The 17875-nt window shown below is 33.8% G+C and overlaps 1 protein-coding gene across 2 annotated transcripts in view; it reads right to left on the reverse strand.

Annotated features, from left to right (window-relative positions):
* The window catches only part of LOC117167097 (protein ecdysoneless homolog), a 108344-nt gene that overhangs the window by 44579 nt on the left and 45890 nt on the right, over nt 1-17875 (reverse strand). For both annotated transcript variants that reach the window (XM_033351737.1, XM_033351736.1), the window contains exon 2: nt 6579-7072. In XM_033351737.1, coding sequence (XP_033207628.1) covers nt 6579-7072 — 494 coding nt within the window. The remainder of the gene's footprint in view (nt 1-6578; nt 7073-17875) is intronic.

Consider the following 17875-nt stretch of genomic DNA (forward strand, 5'->3'; position numbering starts at 1 on the left):
AAGGGAAGACATGTAATTGAACATGTAATTGAAATTGAATTAAATTTTTATTCACAAACATATAACATAAAAAATGTGAAGAACATTAAAAATAGTTTATTTAATAATTCGAATTGTTGGAAAAAAAAACTATTTTTCAGAGGAACAAATATAAATTATAATTTTATAAAACGTCTAAGATGTAAATATAATCAATGTATAACATCTTTCTTTTAAATACTTAAAAGGATATAATGATAAAAGAGAGCAACTAAAAAAAGTCTTTTTTATTTTTCACGGATTATTAAATAAATCCGGCCAATATCTAGGCGATCTGATGACGCTATGTTGAAAAACGGTCGCCATGATTTTTCAACTTTGCGTCATATGAAACACAGTAACCAAAATTTTTCGTAAAGAGCACATAAATGGCTATAGCATAAACCCCAATTATGAAAAATTATTGATTAATAAAAAAATTGTGAAAGTTTTTGTGATTTTCCGTTTTTTTTATCACTTTTTTTAAACATTAAGTAGATCAAACTGTTAATAAATATTAATGAAGAATCAAGACCGAGGTTCATTCGATTTTTTGAAAATTTCAAACCTGGCTACCCCCTTAAACTTTGTACTATTCAAATTTTTCTCCGGGATTTTTTTTACATTCCATTTATAATATTTTTAATTTGTTTTCGGCAATAAACTTTAAGAATCATATTTTACTTTTTTTCAAATTTAAATATCGTCGGTTAGGAGGAACAAAGGCTTATTTCAGATGATGTAGCAAGAAGGTAACTATTTTGAGTGGAGCAGCAAAAAGGTACCTATCTCGAGCGTAGCAGCAAAAAGGTAACTATTTCTAGCGAAACAACAAAAGGCACCTATCTCGCGCAAAGAAGCAAAAGTGTATATATAACGAGCGCAGCATCAAAAAAATACCTTTCTCGCGCGAAGCACCAAAAGGGTACCTATGTCTAGCGAAACTACTAGCATTTTCTAGCGAAAATAATAGTTTACTTTAACAAAGAAGTTCAAAAGATATATTTGAAATATGCAATTATTCTACACCTATAGTAAATTTTACAAATTTAAACAATTTTTTTATTTGTCAATTATATTATTTATTATAACAGAAATATAATTTTTCTTTTTTTTTACAATACATTATAAAAACTATAAGCTAAAAATATTGTTTTGTTTTAAAACACAAAATTAAAAACAGAATTTTTAATTCTAAAAATGTCTTCATTTAGATCATTTATTTATGAAATACAATTTTAATTTTACATTTGAAAAGTTTAATTATATTTCTAATTTTTAATTCATTACTGATTCATAAAAATTGTGGAATTCAAAAGGAATAATTCGATTATCAATAAGATATTGCAAATCTTTTTTTTTCTTCCAATTCTTGTTAAAGTATAGTATACCTTTTTACTGCTGCGTTCGAGATAGGTACCCTTTTTCTTCTTCGTTGTTGTTTCGCTCGAGATAGATACCTTTTTTACTGTCGAAATAGGTACCTTTTTGATGTTGCGTTAGAAATAAGTACCTTCTTGCTACATTATCTGAGATATGCCCTTGTTCCTCCCACCCGGCGATATAAGATATATTCCGCTTTGCCAGGATTATTATGCGCCCATATAAATCATAGTTTGTCTTTAGTATTCATAGAAAATGATTGGAAAAGTATTTCAAAGTGTTAAATGAGTAACATTGTTTTAATTTCAAGAATTTTTTTGCATGCAAATAACATTTTGATTTCTAAAAAATTTAAAAATTGATATAGTTCCATTGCTTTCTATGTAAAATCAGGGAGTATGGGACAACTAGCGCCGCGCTGGAGATTTTAGGAACCTAAAAAGCCTTCGCAATTTGTAATTTTTTTTCACATTTATGTTTTTGTAAAAGACATTTCTGTGTTGAAATGTTGTCACAGACTTATACTGCCCGACATGTCGAAGGCATTTTTAGTTAGAGTTGGATTTTTATTTGATCATTTTGCACGGGGCTGTCCCGGTATATACCATCAGTCACGGACGCATTTTTATAATGCAATCAAGTGATCTGATGAGAGCAGTCTGCCCAGATATATTGGACAAAGCCTGGTTTTTACCCCATCATTGACGGACTGGGTTGCAGTCAAGTACACGATGGGGAGACCTACAGCTTAAGGTGGGTTCCGAACCACCAGAACCTCGGTAAAGGTACATTGAAAAATTTCTAGAGGTACCGGCTCAGGGATCGAACCCCGGACCTCTGAGGTGAAGTCCGAGTGTCTAACCAACTGAGCCACTGAGGCTCAAATTTAACGTTTTTTATTATTATTATGAAATATTGATCAATTTAATATTTAATAGCTGAAAAGCTGTTCATTTTTTTTGCTTTTGTTTAATTTTGGAAAAAAATTATACCTAATAAAACATACAGTGATAAACCAACGTCACTTTCATAAATTTATGTACCTGTGTGATTTTGTTAATTTATTTCGAGGAATATTTGCAATGGGCAAAACGTTTTAGAGGTTATATTTGTGGAGGCAAACGGGAACCCCAGAACGTAAAATCGCATATACGTGTAATTCCCATCGTTTAAGACACTAGGCATGTAAAATACCTAGTGATTTACCGTAAAAAACTACGTAAATTACCTAGGGTATTTTACTTACTCATCCCTGATTATAAGTAAAACCATGATCCAACCAAAGATTGTCTTTAATCAAAACCAAACAAGATCTAGCCAATCGCAAGTGAAAAAAATTGCAGCCAAACAAAAACAATACCAGCTACACCGTCATATTGAATAAGTGATCGACTGGCGGTTGAGTTGAATAGTAACCAAGATTTTAGTGAATATTGTTTTTCCCATTCACATTTTGAGGTTTTTGGCAATAACTTCTTCCCTATGCATATCTGGTAAAATTTGCCAGTAAATAAATGAAATTAGGCTCAGTTTCAAGTAAATCTAAATAAGAAATCAATGCTTCAGCTCCAAAATAGTCGAAATTATTGCCTATTGAAAATGCCCCCTCTTTATTGATTTTATTAAACACCTTTTTTCAATTTCTCGTTTTCTGAGGATCAAACATGTATGAAAACACAAATTTTTGTTTTATAAGCCTCAATGCATTTTTTGTTAATTATTAATAGTAATAGAGTTTCGTATTTCTCTCAGGCGAATGCCAACATATCGGAAGATTGCCCAGGAACGCATGATGAAAATATACAACAAAGTTTTTCTATTTTAATTCGGCAAAAATGAGAACATGTTGGATCTTACAGGATAAACTGGAAGAACATTTATAAAGAAAATTTCGAACAAAAGTACACTGTCACTATATTGCCCGTTAGTATATGCACTGACTGCACAAGAAATGTATATGAAAATGTTAATGACGACGAGAACCAGATTTAATTATAGTATTACTATATGTAATTACCACATTTGTTAAAAAGTCAACATTTTTTTCGAAACTCTTAAATGTACTAGAGTATCTTACTTAAATTATTTTTTTATCGAATAAAAGAACTTCGTGATTCATGATCTCGATCGAGAAACTCGCTCATCGTTTGAGATTGGGTGAAAGTGTTGTTCAAACGTCTCGGTGAATAGAGACGTTAAGAGTCACCCAATTAATTTTTTTTTAAATACGGGCTTTTAGAAAATGACGAGACGGAACTTGTTTCTATTTTTTTTTCATTGGATAATTATTTTTTATAATAATCCTGGAAAATTGAACAAACGTCCTTAAATTCCATAAGTTCTCAAGAAATAATTCGTAGAAAGTTGGGAAAATATTATTGAAACGGTTTGAAACTTGATATACGCCCGAAATATATCGTAGCGATGCCTACGTCTCAATTTGTACTTTCGATTTGAAAAGTAAGAGATTTTCACTTTTTCATAATTTTTAGGCATCGCTAGGGTATATTTTGTGTGTATGTAAAGTTTCAAAAGGCTTCAATAATATTTGCAAAACTTAGACGATTTATTTCTTAAAAACTAATTAAATTTGGTGAGCAAGTTTCTTCAATTCCTTATGCTAATTCTTAGAAATAATCATCTGATCAAAAAACAGAAAATAGAACAAGTTCTATCTCGTCATTCTCCAAAAGTCTATATTTTGAAACAAAATAATTTTATGACTTAAAATTTCCGTCCATCGACACGTTTGGACAATACTTTCACCTGATATCCAGGGCTAAGAGAGTTTCTTGTTCCTGAGCCTCAATTTATAATTTAAAAAATATGTAGTTTTCATGAATTTGACTACTCTAAAATGCTCTATTTCTCTTGTTTATTATGACCGTCTAATGCCTAACCTAAAATTTCTCTCTCAGATGAAGCAGATACGCCTTCTGTCGACAATCGATGGAGCTACTACTTTTCTCTAACTGGCCATGGAATATCGAACAGTGCAACTTAACCACTCGCTTGGAAAATCTCACCAAATACTTAGTGAATCTGTTCCAAAAGTTGAAGAACAAGTGGCTTTGTTGCTTCTATGAAAAATAAATGGACACATAAGACAGAAATGTTGCTATCGTATGGATATGAAGGTTTTCAGGATTTTTGAGCATCATTTAAAGAGAAAGATATCGACCAAGAGCCATTGCGTCGATGAATATTTTGGTTTTAGGAATTTTGATTTTGTCCATGAAAAAGCTGATAAGGCCTCCAAAGCAGCCTAAGCAGTTCCCTATCGCACTAAAATAGAGAGCTTAATCGAACACGTCAAAAAGAAAAGAAAATGATCTGCATATCACTTGAAATTTGTAATTGACGGTGGATGATGTTTTCTGAAAGTATGTCTGTCTATCTAATCCAGTTAAAAAAGGAATCAAACGCATGGGTAACACTAAAAGTATCAGTAAGGAGTTTCCATAAAGCGTTTCAAAGAGTCAGGAGTTAAAAAATTATCCGTACTCGCAGTGCGAGAATGTGTTGCAACTGTGGCCATCAATACAAATAAATAATTTCGAAGACACTATTAAGACATATTTTCAACTAGCAAACACCATGTTGAGTAATCAGTCTCATAGTAGCTCACACCCATGCACGTGGTGTTATGCAACGAAAGAGCAAATCGAAAATCGTGGAACGTACAGAACGTTAGGTAATACAATTCGAAATTATGTGACTTGGCGCGTAGCAGGATCTGTGAAATTACAGGGAAGAAAGTACAATAATTGTATTTATCTTCCACTTTTCACTGCTCGTGAAGACAAAGCGATTCTTCAGATGTTCCCCCCACCTGAACTACATCTGATGCTGGTTTTTGTAAATACTTTATTAACAAATTTGTTAGCTGAACTCAGAGATGATGCTACTCGATGGGCCGAGCTATGCATCGTTCAACGTGAAATAAGTGTTCGGATTTCAAAGAAAATTCTTAAAAGCAACAGCTAATAAAAGTAGACTTACTACGTTGCAGAGGTCAAATAGAGTGCATCCTTGCGATAAAACGGCACTGAAAAGGCACTAGCGAACGGCACTGGACCGCCAGTGTCGTTTCAGTGATTCTGCTGATTTCAACACCTAAACGGCACTAAAATAAAATTGAAGCGACGGTCATATAATGGTCCTATTGTTTTGTCACGTACCAAGCGGGCAGAGTTATTTATAGTAGTTGGCCGCCACCAACCCAACTCCCTTTTAATATTTTCTTCAAATTATTAACATTCTTTTTCATTTATGATTTTTCTCATCATACATATTTTAAAATTACTAATTATATACTAATAAAAAATTCTGGAGTTGAATTCAAAAATATTGTCTGTTTTAGCGTATCTCATTCATACAAAAATTTAATTAAAAAGTCTTATTTTGAAAAAGCCAGAACTTCGGTCCTATTAGAGCTAGAGCATTAATTGTTTGTTATATTTACTACGAATTAAGTCTACTTTCATTTCTGTGTGGAAAATTTTAACAGCCATGCTTAGGACAGAAGTTATTGCCCAAAACCTACAGACGTTCGTAGGCTATAGCTCCAAAAATATAAGAGATAGAAAATTTATCTATGCTCAAGTTTTGTAAAATATTGTATGTAATTTAATTTTTGCAGAGGTATTTAGAACTTCGGGTGGAGTGGAATGAAAAATTTCAACAAAAAAACTCAGTTTTCCACTTTTTCTCCCATTTTTCAGAATTATTGAAAGCCTTCAGTTGTCGCAAGATGTTCAACAGGTAGAAACTTCTTGTTTATGCTAAACTAAATGTTGCAAGTCAATACAACTGCATTTTTCACTTATTTTAATAAAAATATATTTTTGGCTTAAAATGATTGTGAGACGTCACAGCAATGTAACCGAAGTGTAAGTATCATTACCCCTGTGATGTTGGCCCTACGAAGTTTCTTTTTACATACATCTAAAGTAGTATTTTATAAACTTTTCATCATCTTTTTCACTTTTTGCAAATCCAGTATTTTCGTTTGCATCGTTTCGGTTGCCATATTAGAGGCAAACCAAAGTTCCGAATCATTTCACCAAAGTTCGAATTTTTCAACTTTTTTTAGCATAATTTTGCGCTTCATTTGCATGATGAAACTCTTTAAAGTGTAAAAGAAATCGCAAATCGTATAATTTTGTTATATTTACCTTACGCTCAAAAGGATCAGAATGAAAAAGCATTCTAATCGCTGGTGCTATTAAACCTGCCTCATGTTGAAACATAGCAGCTGCTTTCTCGGGCAAATATGCCTTGGCTTTATGTACGCGCTCCTTTATCTCCTCTGGATAAACGCTGATTCTTTTTCGAATTATTGATTGCACTTCTTCAGAAAGTTTGTATGCATTAGGCCTATGACATAAACTATTCAGGATGTCGATCAGAGGTTTGTGTTTATCAAGAATTACATGGATCGACTCGTTTAAAACAAATACTCGCATTTGACAAGTTTCAGGATTTGCCCATGGTGGAAGAAAATTTGCTGCCTCAATCAACAAAAATTCACCGTCCGAATCAGAAATTCGTGCGATCAATCCACCAAAAGCTTTTGTGAGATTGTATATCAAGAACACTATAAACCACTCATCTCCAACATCTTCGTCGAAACGTAAAGTAGCATGAATATGAGGTATTATCTGGTCACCTAAAACAAAAGAATTACAGACATACGTCACAATTATTTTCAAAAGAAAAATCTCGAGGTAAGGGCACTCTTCCACTTATCATCGTATCAGAAACAGGCATCCGCTCATGCCATCAATTCTTTGTGTTTCCACGCACACATGCATCGATGAAGGATCAGATATAGATTCCCACATAGGTTTCTGTCTCATTTAGTCACTTAAATTGCCTATAAGATTTTATATAGAAATCCAAGTTTATTTCCATATGGGTTTGCATGTGGGGATTTTCATTAGGGGAGGTTAACTAAAAAATCTCACGACTTAAGACTAATTGAGGTACACTGAAAATAATTCATGCTGAGGAATTGTGAGGAATTCGCGTCCATTAAAATTTGATTCGAAGATTTAATTACTAATGAATTTATATGACTTGACACACGGCTCCAATTCATGCATGTCTTAAAGCGAGTTTCACGGGGAATCTTTGTATATTTTCACTATTTTTCCAGTATCTCAGAACGTTGTCGAGATTATTCAAATTTTTGTTGAATTCCTACAATCTTACGTATCTTTAATCCTTTTAGAGATCATTGAACATTTTTGATTTTTATCGAATTTTGAACAATTTTTAACTTGTTTTGGTCGAGGTTTTCGACGAAGAAAACCCTTTAGAAAACTATCAAAATGTAATTTTTCGCGTATCTCTCAAAGTTTTCGAGATAACTCAACATTTTAATTTTGTTTGGAATTAAAAAAAAAACTTTTTTCCTTTTCTCCTATGTTTAGAGAAACTAATAATGAATTTCACCTAATTTATAAATAACTCGACTTGAACACACTTATTTGTCCACTTTAACAACCGATCAAAACGTTGAAGGAGTGAAGAAAACATGGTGATATGGTGACGAAACATGGGTATATGGTTATGAAGTCGAAACTAAGGCTCATTCGTCTCAGCGGAAACATCCTGAATTCTCAAGACCGAAAAAAGCATGACAAGTTCGGTCAAATCTGAAGATTTTTCTCATTGTTTTCTTCCATTACAGTGGCGTGGTGCATCATGATTTCTTGCCAGACCGTCGTACGGTCAATAAGGAATGTGACCTTGAAATTATGCACCGTTTGCGTGAAGCAATACGAAAAAACGCTCCGATTTGTTGCGAAACAATTCATAGCTTTTGAATCACGATAATGCACCTGATTACACATCGTTGGTTGTTCTTGATTTTTTGGCCAAAAACAAGACCATAATCATGCCACAGCCCCCTGCGACTTTGCCCTGTTCCCAAAAATGAAAAGACCCATGAAAGGACGACGTTTTGCCACGATGGAGGAGCTAAAGACCGCATCACTGAAAGAGCTCAAGGCCATACCAAAAAGCGCATATCAGAAGTGCTTCGAGGATTGGAAAAAGCGCTGGCACAAGTGTATTATATCTGAGGGGGATTACTTAAAGGGTACATAATAGATATTGATGAATAAATAAATATTCTTCGTCAAAAATAAGAAGGCACATTTTTTTTAACAAACCTCGTATTCTCAAATTTTTACTATTTTATTAATTTATTATGGATAACAATTAAGCCAGAAATGTTAATACTTTTGAAATTTGCGCCTACTTGAATTGTCGAGTTATCAAATCTTTGTTACATTATCAACTTATCGAATCTTGCTCTCGATTCTCGGGAGCTGATTGGCTGATTCTACGACTACTATTACGGCATGAATTTAGCCGAAATGCATATAAAGCTCCAATCAGGACGGCTGACATTTGTGAGTTGTTGCATGGGCGAAGCTTACAAGTAAATAAATGAGCTTTATCGGAAAAATTCATAAAAAGAAGTCAAAGAACGTGTGGTACAGTGAAGATTCTATGTTTTTTATTGAATGTGTGCAAAATAATAAATGTATAAACCATGGGATATAAATGTACGATATAGCACTTGGTTACAACTCAGTCGGCGACAATAATGAAGACAATAATCACCTTTTTCTCGTCCCAGAAGATTTGGATATTTCATTTTTAACCCATTCAATTCAGAAATTTGTAATTAAGAAAAAGAAGGATTTTTTCCATTTAGCAAAGTTTGAATGTTTTTATAAAATAACAGATTGTAAATAAAATAAAATTTTTAGGCCCCTATTTCAACTTTAAACGTTACCATTTTAATTATTACTTTAGAAAAATGTATCTTAAGTGATATTGCTGATTTTTGTTTGTTTAAATAACAGTTGAATAATTATTTATTGAGGAAAAATTCGGGTAAATTTAAAAGTCATATAGAAGTTTTGAAGACTCAATCTATAATTGTCAGAAAATAATTTGGGACATTTGAATTGATTTTCATTTGGACAAATATTTCAAATTGGAATTTTTTTTTAATAATTTGAAGTTCGAAGACATAAAATAATTTTACTTCCAATTTTAAGTGTTCAGTTAAAAAAATAGAACTAAAAATGATAGCGTAGATTAAATTTTTTTAAATCTACGAATTTTATAATTTATTAAAGTTTTTCAATTATTTATTTATTGAGCGTTTCAATTGAAAATCGAAACTTTTTTTGTAAACCTGCAAAAACCGGTATAGAACCAGTTATTTTTTCATCGGTTAAAAGGGCCACCCTGAATTAATAATAAAAAAATTATATTACTAATTGTTTTATTTTAATTATAATTATTTATTTAAATAAAAATTCATAACTGAGAATTTACATATTTAAAGCATTCATAACTTTGACAACAATTGCATATAAATAACAATTCTATATAGTTTAGAACAATTATAAACTTTTAAATTCTAACAATTATTTAATAAAAATACAACATAGATTATGACAGAACATAAAATTTTAAATCTCAGAATGCTGATACAAATTTTTAATTCTACCACCATTCAGCTGCTAGTTTCTGTGAGGATTTTAGAATGATTTGTGATGATTACACATAAGGGGGCACCAAATTAAGAACTTATTAGCATGCTCCTGGATCAGGACATTTAGTGACCATCTTCGCTAATTAGGAGGGAAAATTCAGATTGATTCGGGACCCCGGTGTGACCAGTAGCTATGGGTTTTGGTTCCTTCAAGGAATTTGAATTTCGAATTGAAGATGGTTTATTTTGTTAAAGTGCGCAACGCAGACAGCCACAAAAAAGGATATCCTCGAGGACGTCTGTGAATAGCATTCTTACTAAATTTACATCCTGGATTTATGAAGAAAGGAAGAGACTGCTGTAGAGAAGGAATTGGAATAAGGATTGGCGACGTCAACAAGAATTCTACAGTTATCTTCTGCCGAGAAAAGTTTGAAACCTATATTTGATTAAAACTGTATGTTTTTTTGGATGGAATGCTTTTTTAATTATTGTAGGTGTAATTTCGCGAAAGATTGATTAAGAAGTTAGGCAATTATCATTCACGCTGGAGTTCCATTTTATCCTAAATGCGATCAGATTTTAATTATTTAAATGTATGTGAGATATGTAGATAAATGTTGATAAATGTCACTCATAACAGAGAAAATCGCCTTAAAGAAATTAGATCAATTTGGTTTAGTTCTACAACTTTAATTAACCAGTCCACGGAGTATTGAGTTTTCTTTAAATATAAAAATTTTAACTTGCCGTTGATTTTGAATAAATTTTAATTATTGAGAATTTTATATTTATTCGATAATGCCTTTGCATTGCTCCTTACAAACGAAAGCTAACAAAATATCTCGAATGACGTTCAAACAAAATGAAAATAATTCGCGAAAAAATTCGCCTAAGAATGGAGTAGACAGGAAAAATTTAATTGAAATTGACACGAACGGACAATTTTGGCAAGGGAAAAACCATGTAAATAATCACGTGAATATACAGCATGTACTAGCGAATGTTAAAATCAAGGGAAATAATAAATATGAATCTGTGAGTCTAACTCGAGGTGATAGGGAAAGTGATCCTATATAAATAATAAATGAAACGTTAAAATCAATCACATATACATTTATGAATGTACAAAAATTACAGCAGAAAAATTATCATAGTTCAGAGCTATATGATCATAAAGTAAAAATATATGTGCCAATTCCGCAATTTTATGATGAGTATCAGGGCAATACTGCTGAATTCATGCGGGATTTAGAATAATACCTAGAAATTAAAAGAATAATACGCGATCATGAATTACTCATAATAGAAAGTTCACTTAAGGCCATGTGATGAGTATAACAGCTGATCAAGTCACACCTAATATCAATATTCTTTCACTCATATTGAAAAATAAAAGTTTAAATAACGCGGAAATTTTTTTCAGGTAATGTTAATAAATATTAAAGGATCGTTTGTGGCCTTGCAGAGTTGGAGGAAGAAAAATGTTTATTTATACAAATAAGGATTATCGACGGACACATTTAGGTTTTACAGCAGAAGTTTGACTTTTAACTTTCTCTGACGGTAATCATGCAATCTGTTTTACCCACAGACCCCTAGAGGTTCGAAGTTATCTACTTGCTGCGCTAGTGCTGCTTTGACACAGCTGATACCAGACTGATACGTATGTCAGACCAAATGTGTTTATTTGCATTTCAAATGCAAACGTTAGTTTTTGCATTATTTGTGCATAATGTTCGTGAGCTATTTTTGTTTTTTTGCCCCACTTTGGTCCATATAAACCTCATAATTAGCCTATTAACAACATTGCAAATTGCTTGCAGGGTTTGACGACAGCACGGTCGGTATTTCTCCAAAATAGTAAATAAAAAAAAACTTATTTCACTATTCTAATTATTTAGGACCAGAGACATATTCTTGCATGCCTTCTATTTATCGTGCCAAATTTTTAACGCCATATCTCATTCCGTGTGGACGTAAGTTGGGAAAGAAAACTTCCACTGGTATTTTCTACAAAAAAAATTTTTTCCTCAAAATTTCCACCGGAACGAAGCAGAGACATGGACTGTATTACCACCACCTTCATTTCCCAAACTTTCAGAGCGATACCTCATTTCGTTTAGACGTAAGTTGGGAAAGAAAAATTTAAGACCAGGTTTAGTCACGTGACCCTCTCGTCACATGACCTTAAAGGTAGGGCTAGATCTTGGTATTTTGCAAATTCAGTAAAATGGAACGAGTTTGATGAATTTAAAGCTGAATTTCTGGAGGAACTTTTTCTCAATTCATTATAGGACAGAAATGGATAATGATTGAAGAAATTGAAAATTTGAATGAAAACATGGAAAGTTTGTTCAGTTTTTCTACCAACAGGTTCGGCAAGCTTATTATAAAAATCCAACGCTGACATAATACGCGCGTAATTATGTAAGTGAGACAACTTCCAAATAGAATACAAGATGCTTTAGCCTCGGTCGATCTTAAGAAAATCAATCTGATAATAAAAAGACTTGCTAGGCTAGATGGAACAAATAGAGAAACGGAAAGAAACAATATTAGAAAACGTGATTCAGGGTAGAAAAGAGAATGAAATAGACGATATAAGGGATTTGATTTAGAAAAGAGGTACGAAAATGAGGAAAGGTACAATGAAAAAGTAGGTAAACAGTAGTGGTAGACATCACGATAATAGATATAATAATAAGAGAACTGAAAAAACGAGAATGTGCGAGAAAACTCTGTTCAAAGATCGGTGCGCACCAGAAAGCTTCAATTTTCACACACAAAAAGTAACTTTTGTAGCAACTATTTCTTTTCAAGAATTCAAAATTTTTGACAGGCAAATTTAAAAATACCAGAATCGACCCGTACTTTGAAAATCAATGACGCCGCGGTGACACCATACTATGAAGCATGGCACTTACGTCAGCAAGCATCGTGGCACTTACGCCCGTATTCACTGACTTTTTTCCTAGACCTACTTTCGGGTCGATCTGGACAAAAATCTTCTACAGGGACACGAGTTAGGAGGAAACAAGTAGTTTAAGCCAACAAACCAGTTTTCGGCATTTTGTCACTTACGCCCCTATGCAGTGTGGCCCTTCCGATGTCCTTTGATAAAAGCTAAGTGTGACAATGAAATCATAGAACCAGTAGATTGTATTTCTGAGGATTTAGTTAGAAAATTAGAGCATACCAAAATTTCAGTTTCACCACATTCTAATACAACATTATATAGCGCGTTCGGTGGGAAAGCTTATAAGATTAAAAAACAAATTTGGTTAAATTTGTAGATTGGAAAACAGGATATAGAATGTATTTTATTAGTGGTTCCAAAACTGAATTTCGATATCATTTCAGACACAAAGTGGTGTGCAAACAGTAAAGTGGATATAAAATATTCTAACCAGACAATTATTATAAATAATCGGAAAATCAATCTTTTGTAAAAATGATGATATTGCGAAACAAGTTCAAATCTAAGTAATAGAAATAGCAGAGTATGAATTACGGAATAGAAGATATGATTCGGAAAAAAAGGACATAAATTATGCAAATAAAAGTATGTCAAATAACGAGGATCAACCGGGGAACAGGAATGTAAACAAAAAAATTAGAAATAAAGCAATAACAAGACGCTGATAAAAAAGTAATAAATAAAATAAATAAAAATTCTTATCCATTATTTAGGTTAATTAAAAATTTGGCAAGCATTCAAAAACATAGCGATGATACGGCAAAACTATATAAAGATTTATTATAGGGTAAATTAATTGAGAATTATTGCTTCAGAAATAAAAAAAATTTGCAACAAATCTAAAAATCTAACTAGAGAGCGTGCGTTGATTTCAAAACGAGCTAGAAACGTGATAATTGATTAAATTCGCGAAGATGTAGGGCATGTAGGCACTCCAAAAACTGTTACCAAATTTAAAAAAAAACTGTACTGAAAAGGGTTAAAAAAAATGCGAAAAAGCGGATAAAAAAATGTGATTCATGTCAAAAAACAAAACATCTGAATATGACAATGGAAGGAGAATTTCAACCGATTATTCCGGAAAACCCGAACCCGATAATTGCAGTCGATTTTTACGGGCCACTTTCAACATCGAGGACAGGGACTAGGCACGTTTTTCTGGTTAAGGACCTTTTCTTGAAATTCGTTACGCTCTATCTAATAAAAAATGCGAATACTCGGACATGTTTGGCAAAGTTGATCGGAAATTATTTCGAAAAGAATGGAAAACCGAAGCAAGTACTTTCGGACCACGGAACACAATTCAATTCGTAAAAATGGAAGAGTGCTTTAAATGAAGTGGGCGTAAAAATTTGTTTTTCTAGTATTCGTTATCCACAATCTAATCCGGTAGAAAGAACCATGCAAGAGCTTGGTAGGTTTTTTAGGACCTATTGATTAATGGACATAAAAATTGGGCAAACTATGTTCAAAAAGTAGAAAACTAGATAAACGTAGTCACCAACGATAGTACGGGAATAACACTTTACGAACTTCATTTTGGAAGGAGCCCAGAAGATAACATTTCTGAAATTTAAAAAATTAAAAATAAATCTGAAATTCTTCGGAAAATACAAAATTAAAATTTGCGAAAGATAAAGAATTTAGGAAATTAGGATTCACGCGGGATATTTGTTCCGTTGATTTTGAATACATTTTAATTATTGAGAATTCAATCTTTATTTGATGATGCCTTCGCATCGCTCCCCACAGTGGAAAGCTGACAAAACATCTTAGATTAATACTATTACGCTTATTATAAGTAAAAAAAAAATATTTTCAGTCAAAATTTAGAAACATTTTAAACTTTTTTATTATTTTATGCTTTTCTCCCATGCATTGAAATACAAATGTCATCCGTCCTGATCGGAGCGCCAACAGTCGGATTAGTTCAGTGGCCTGAGTGCTAAGAAAATCTAACACTCTATACACCTACACGGTCGGTGCATAGGGCTGTCTTTTATCTACGAATGTGCCCGCCATGTTGGAAAATTAGTCCACGTGGAACTTCAAGCAAATACAAGTTGTAACAAATAATAATTCTAACAAATTAAACTTAAATTATATTCAGATTAGAAAAAGTAAAAATTATGTCACGTGACGATTAGGATAAATAACAGTTAGTTTGATTACAAATGATTGTAGTTGCAAATTATGACAATTGTGCATTGTGATCTAAAAAATTCAGGCAAATGAAAAATATGGAAAATGGGTATTAGAAGTGGTTTTCGATCAAATGAAAGTAGAAGAAAATTGAGTGAGCTTCGATCCATTTCAATCATGTTTATCTTAAATAACGAAATAGCAAGAAACAGTATATCCATCTTTAGTCGCGTCAATCGCTTCGATCCTTTTCTAACATTTTGATTTGAATCTTGGTTTTTAAATGCTGCTTTTTCTATCCAACTTTACCTGCTTTTATCTACGCCAAACCCTTCTTATCCTTTGCTTATCTGAAATTCTACCTATGTACCAGAACAGAAAGCGTTAAGATAGCCCTTTACCATACCGTCCAGCTAGCACAATGTATTTCATAAGTTTACTCTAGGCATATGATTAAAAGTTTGTTTTAAGCACCACCACGGTATTCAGCCGAGAGCTGGTGTTAATCTGAAAAACTGCATACGCCCTAAGCTACTTCGCGGTAAAATTTCAGCATAAAATTATGTCTCACGACCGTGAGATAGGTGGTTACAGTCTGGCAATGGCTGAATACGATGGTCCGGCAAAACTCTCGTGCACCCGGTGGACATGTAGCGATCCAAGGACGACCACCTTTTACATTTTTTCCCGCAAACGTCTTAGCATCTTCTTGACACGCATGGATGCTTTTCATGCTATTAATCAGTGAAAGCTTGGCACTTCTAAGAGCGCCGGCGATAAAGACGATCAGCTTAACAGAACATTAAGGGTAGAACCGTCACAACTCCCTTATAAGGTCTCTGTACCTTTCTTTCTCCATGATCCATAGCTATGTTATTATAATGTTATAACCAATGTTATTTTTGGTGCGTGGGTCAGGATGAGAAAGAAAAACTCGAGAGGTGTACTGAAGGATTATATTGTTTCAACTCACAAATTACAAATTGGCCTTAAACTAAATAATACAGTCGTCCTCGCTACCGGAAGTCGGGAGCGTCACTTCGGAGCATGGATCCAATAGTGCCCTCACTGCAATCGGTCGAATAGTTTCACTGCTCAATCTCACCACGGTTGTAGGGAGAATTGTTAGTCAGGATCAAGACACATTTGATGACGAGGTCGCGGCATTGCTGTTGGATGGTTCGGTCCTTGGTTTCTTGGCTGGGGTCGGTGATGTCGGATCAGTTGCTTGGCGTTTGGTATCAGATGAATGTAGTACTGTGTGGTGATGGCTTTGACAAACTATTCACGTATTTGGAGAAGGACATGTATCAACGTCATGTCCTGGCCGTCAGCAGTTGACGCCGAGACCGTTTCTGGTGACAAATTCTAAACGTTCTGTGGGGCTCAAGCGTTTGAAATTACTGCAGCGAACAATGTAGTGGGCGCCGTGACAATTATCGCATGGTGCAGATCTAGCTGGAATAGCTAGAGCCCAATAGTTTTGTTGTTGACGATAAGCAGGTGCTGAAGAAGAGTAGAAGCGATTTGGTGGGATGACACTTCTCGGCGGTCTCAACCCGTCGGCGAAAGGCAGGCTAGTTCTCGACGATCTGGAGCATGAACTATGGTATTTTTGTCAGCAGGTGCGGAAAACTCGATAATAAACATGGTTCGTTTCTCGAAGTCAAGGAGAACTATGACACGCTCTGCAGCTGTCATCTGGAATGTCTTAGCTCGAAATGTTACGACGTTAGCAAACGCTAGCTCACACGACATTGATTGATTCTCCCCATTTTTGTGATTCTCCACATTTTTGCTTGCTTAATTTGGGGTTGAAGGAGTGTGCACTCTAGATAGATAAAATTTTATGCATCTTGCTCACCCCTGGGGTGCTATTCTCTAGTATCCTTCTAATATTTTAGATTGCTAAAATGGCTGATTTTAGAATGGTTGGCGTAAATCGGTATTCTCGAGTTATAATTGGTGGTAAGAATGCTTAAATTTTAGAAGACTTTACGAAGAATGAGTCTATACCACTCTAAACGAGAAATAGACAGCTAAAGATGCGACAAAGTGATTAATTTTTCTAAAAATAGCCGCGAAACGAAATACGTCACACGTAGAATAGAGAAACATAGCCTAAATTTAACCTCACAAAGAAATACATGACAACACGAATGACTCCGGGGAGGGGAAGCACAAATATAAATCAATTATTATAAGCGCAAAAAGAATCCAGGAAGTCAATATGGCACTTCGTTATGCGATACATGCTAGGTTCATAGAAATATTAAAAATGGACTTTTTTGTTATTTTCTTAGAGTCACGGTAAATTTCTCTACTATTTGACCAAATTATAGGTAAGAACTTAGTCAGCGAATTTAAGGTTATTGCTTTATTTTTTTATGAGATTTGAAGGCATCTAGACTCTAATGAGCTAACATATTCCTAGCGTTTTACTTTCTTCTGTACTCGCCACGGCATCAGTGTACTTACCGCTCTCACTTCAAAAAACACATCGGCAACGTCGCACTATTTTCCATTCTATTCCGTTTGAAGCCGCTTAGAGTGGTTCTTGAGAATGCCGATAGCGTTCTAAACATTTGAGTGTTCTAAAAGACCGCTCTAAAATTTTAGCATTCTAAAATAGTAGATACTCGAGAATAGTACCCCTGATATTGAAGTCAAGGACAGCAAGCAATGTTCGTTGCAGATACTCGTATAGGTCCTTCCAGCGCGAATGTGTCGTATGGTGTTTTCGTCGACTAGCTCAAGGTCTTCGGAGATGCTATTAGGTTTGCCTCACTCGAAATAAACTGAACAATTGTCCGCGACATCTTAATAAT

This window comes from Belonocnema kinseyi, chromosome 2 (assembly GCF_010883055.1).
Source record: "Belonocnema kinseyi isolate 2016_QV_RU_SX_M_011 chromosome 2, B_treatae_v1, whole genome shotgun sequence".
Classification (NCBI taxonomy): Eukaryota; Metazoa; Arthropoda; class Insecta; order Hymenoptera; family Cynipidae; genus Belonocnema; species Belonocnema kinseyi.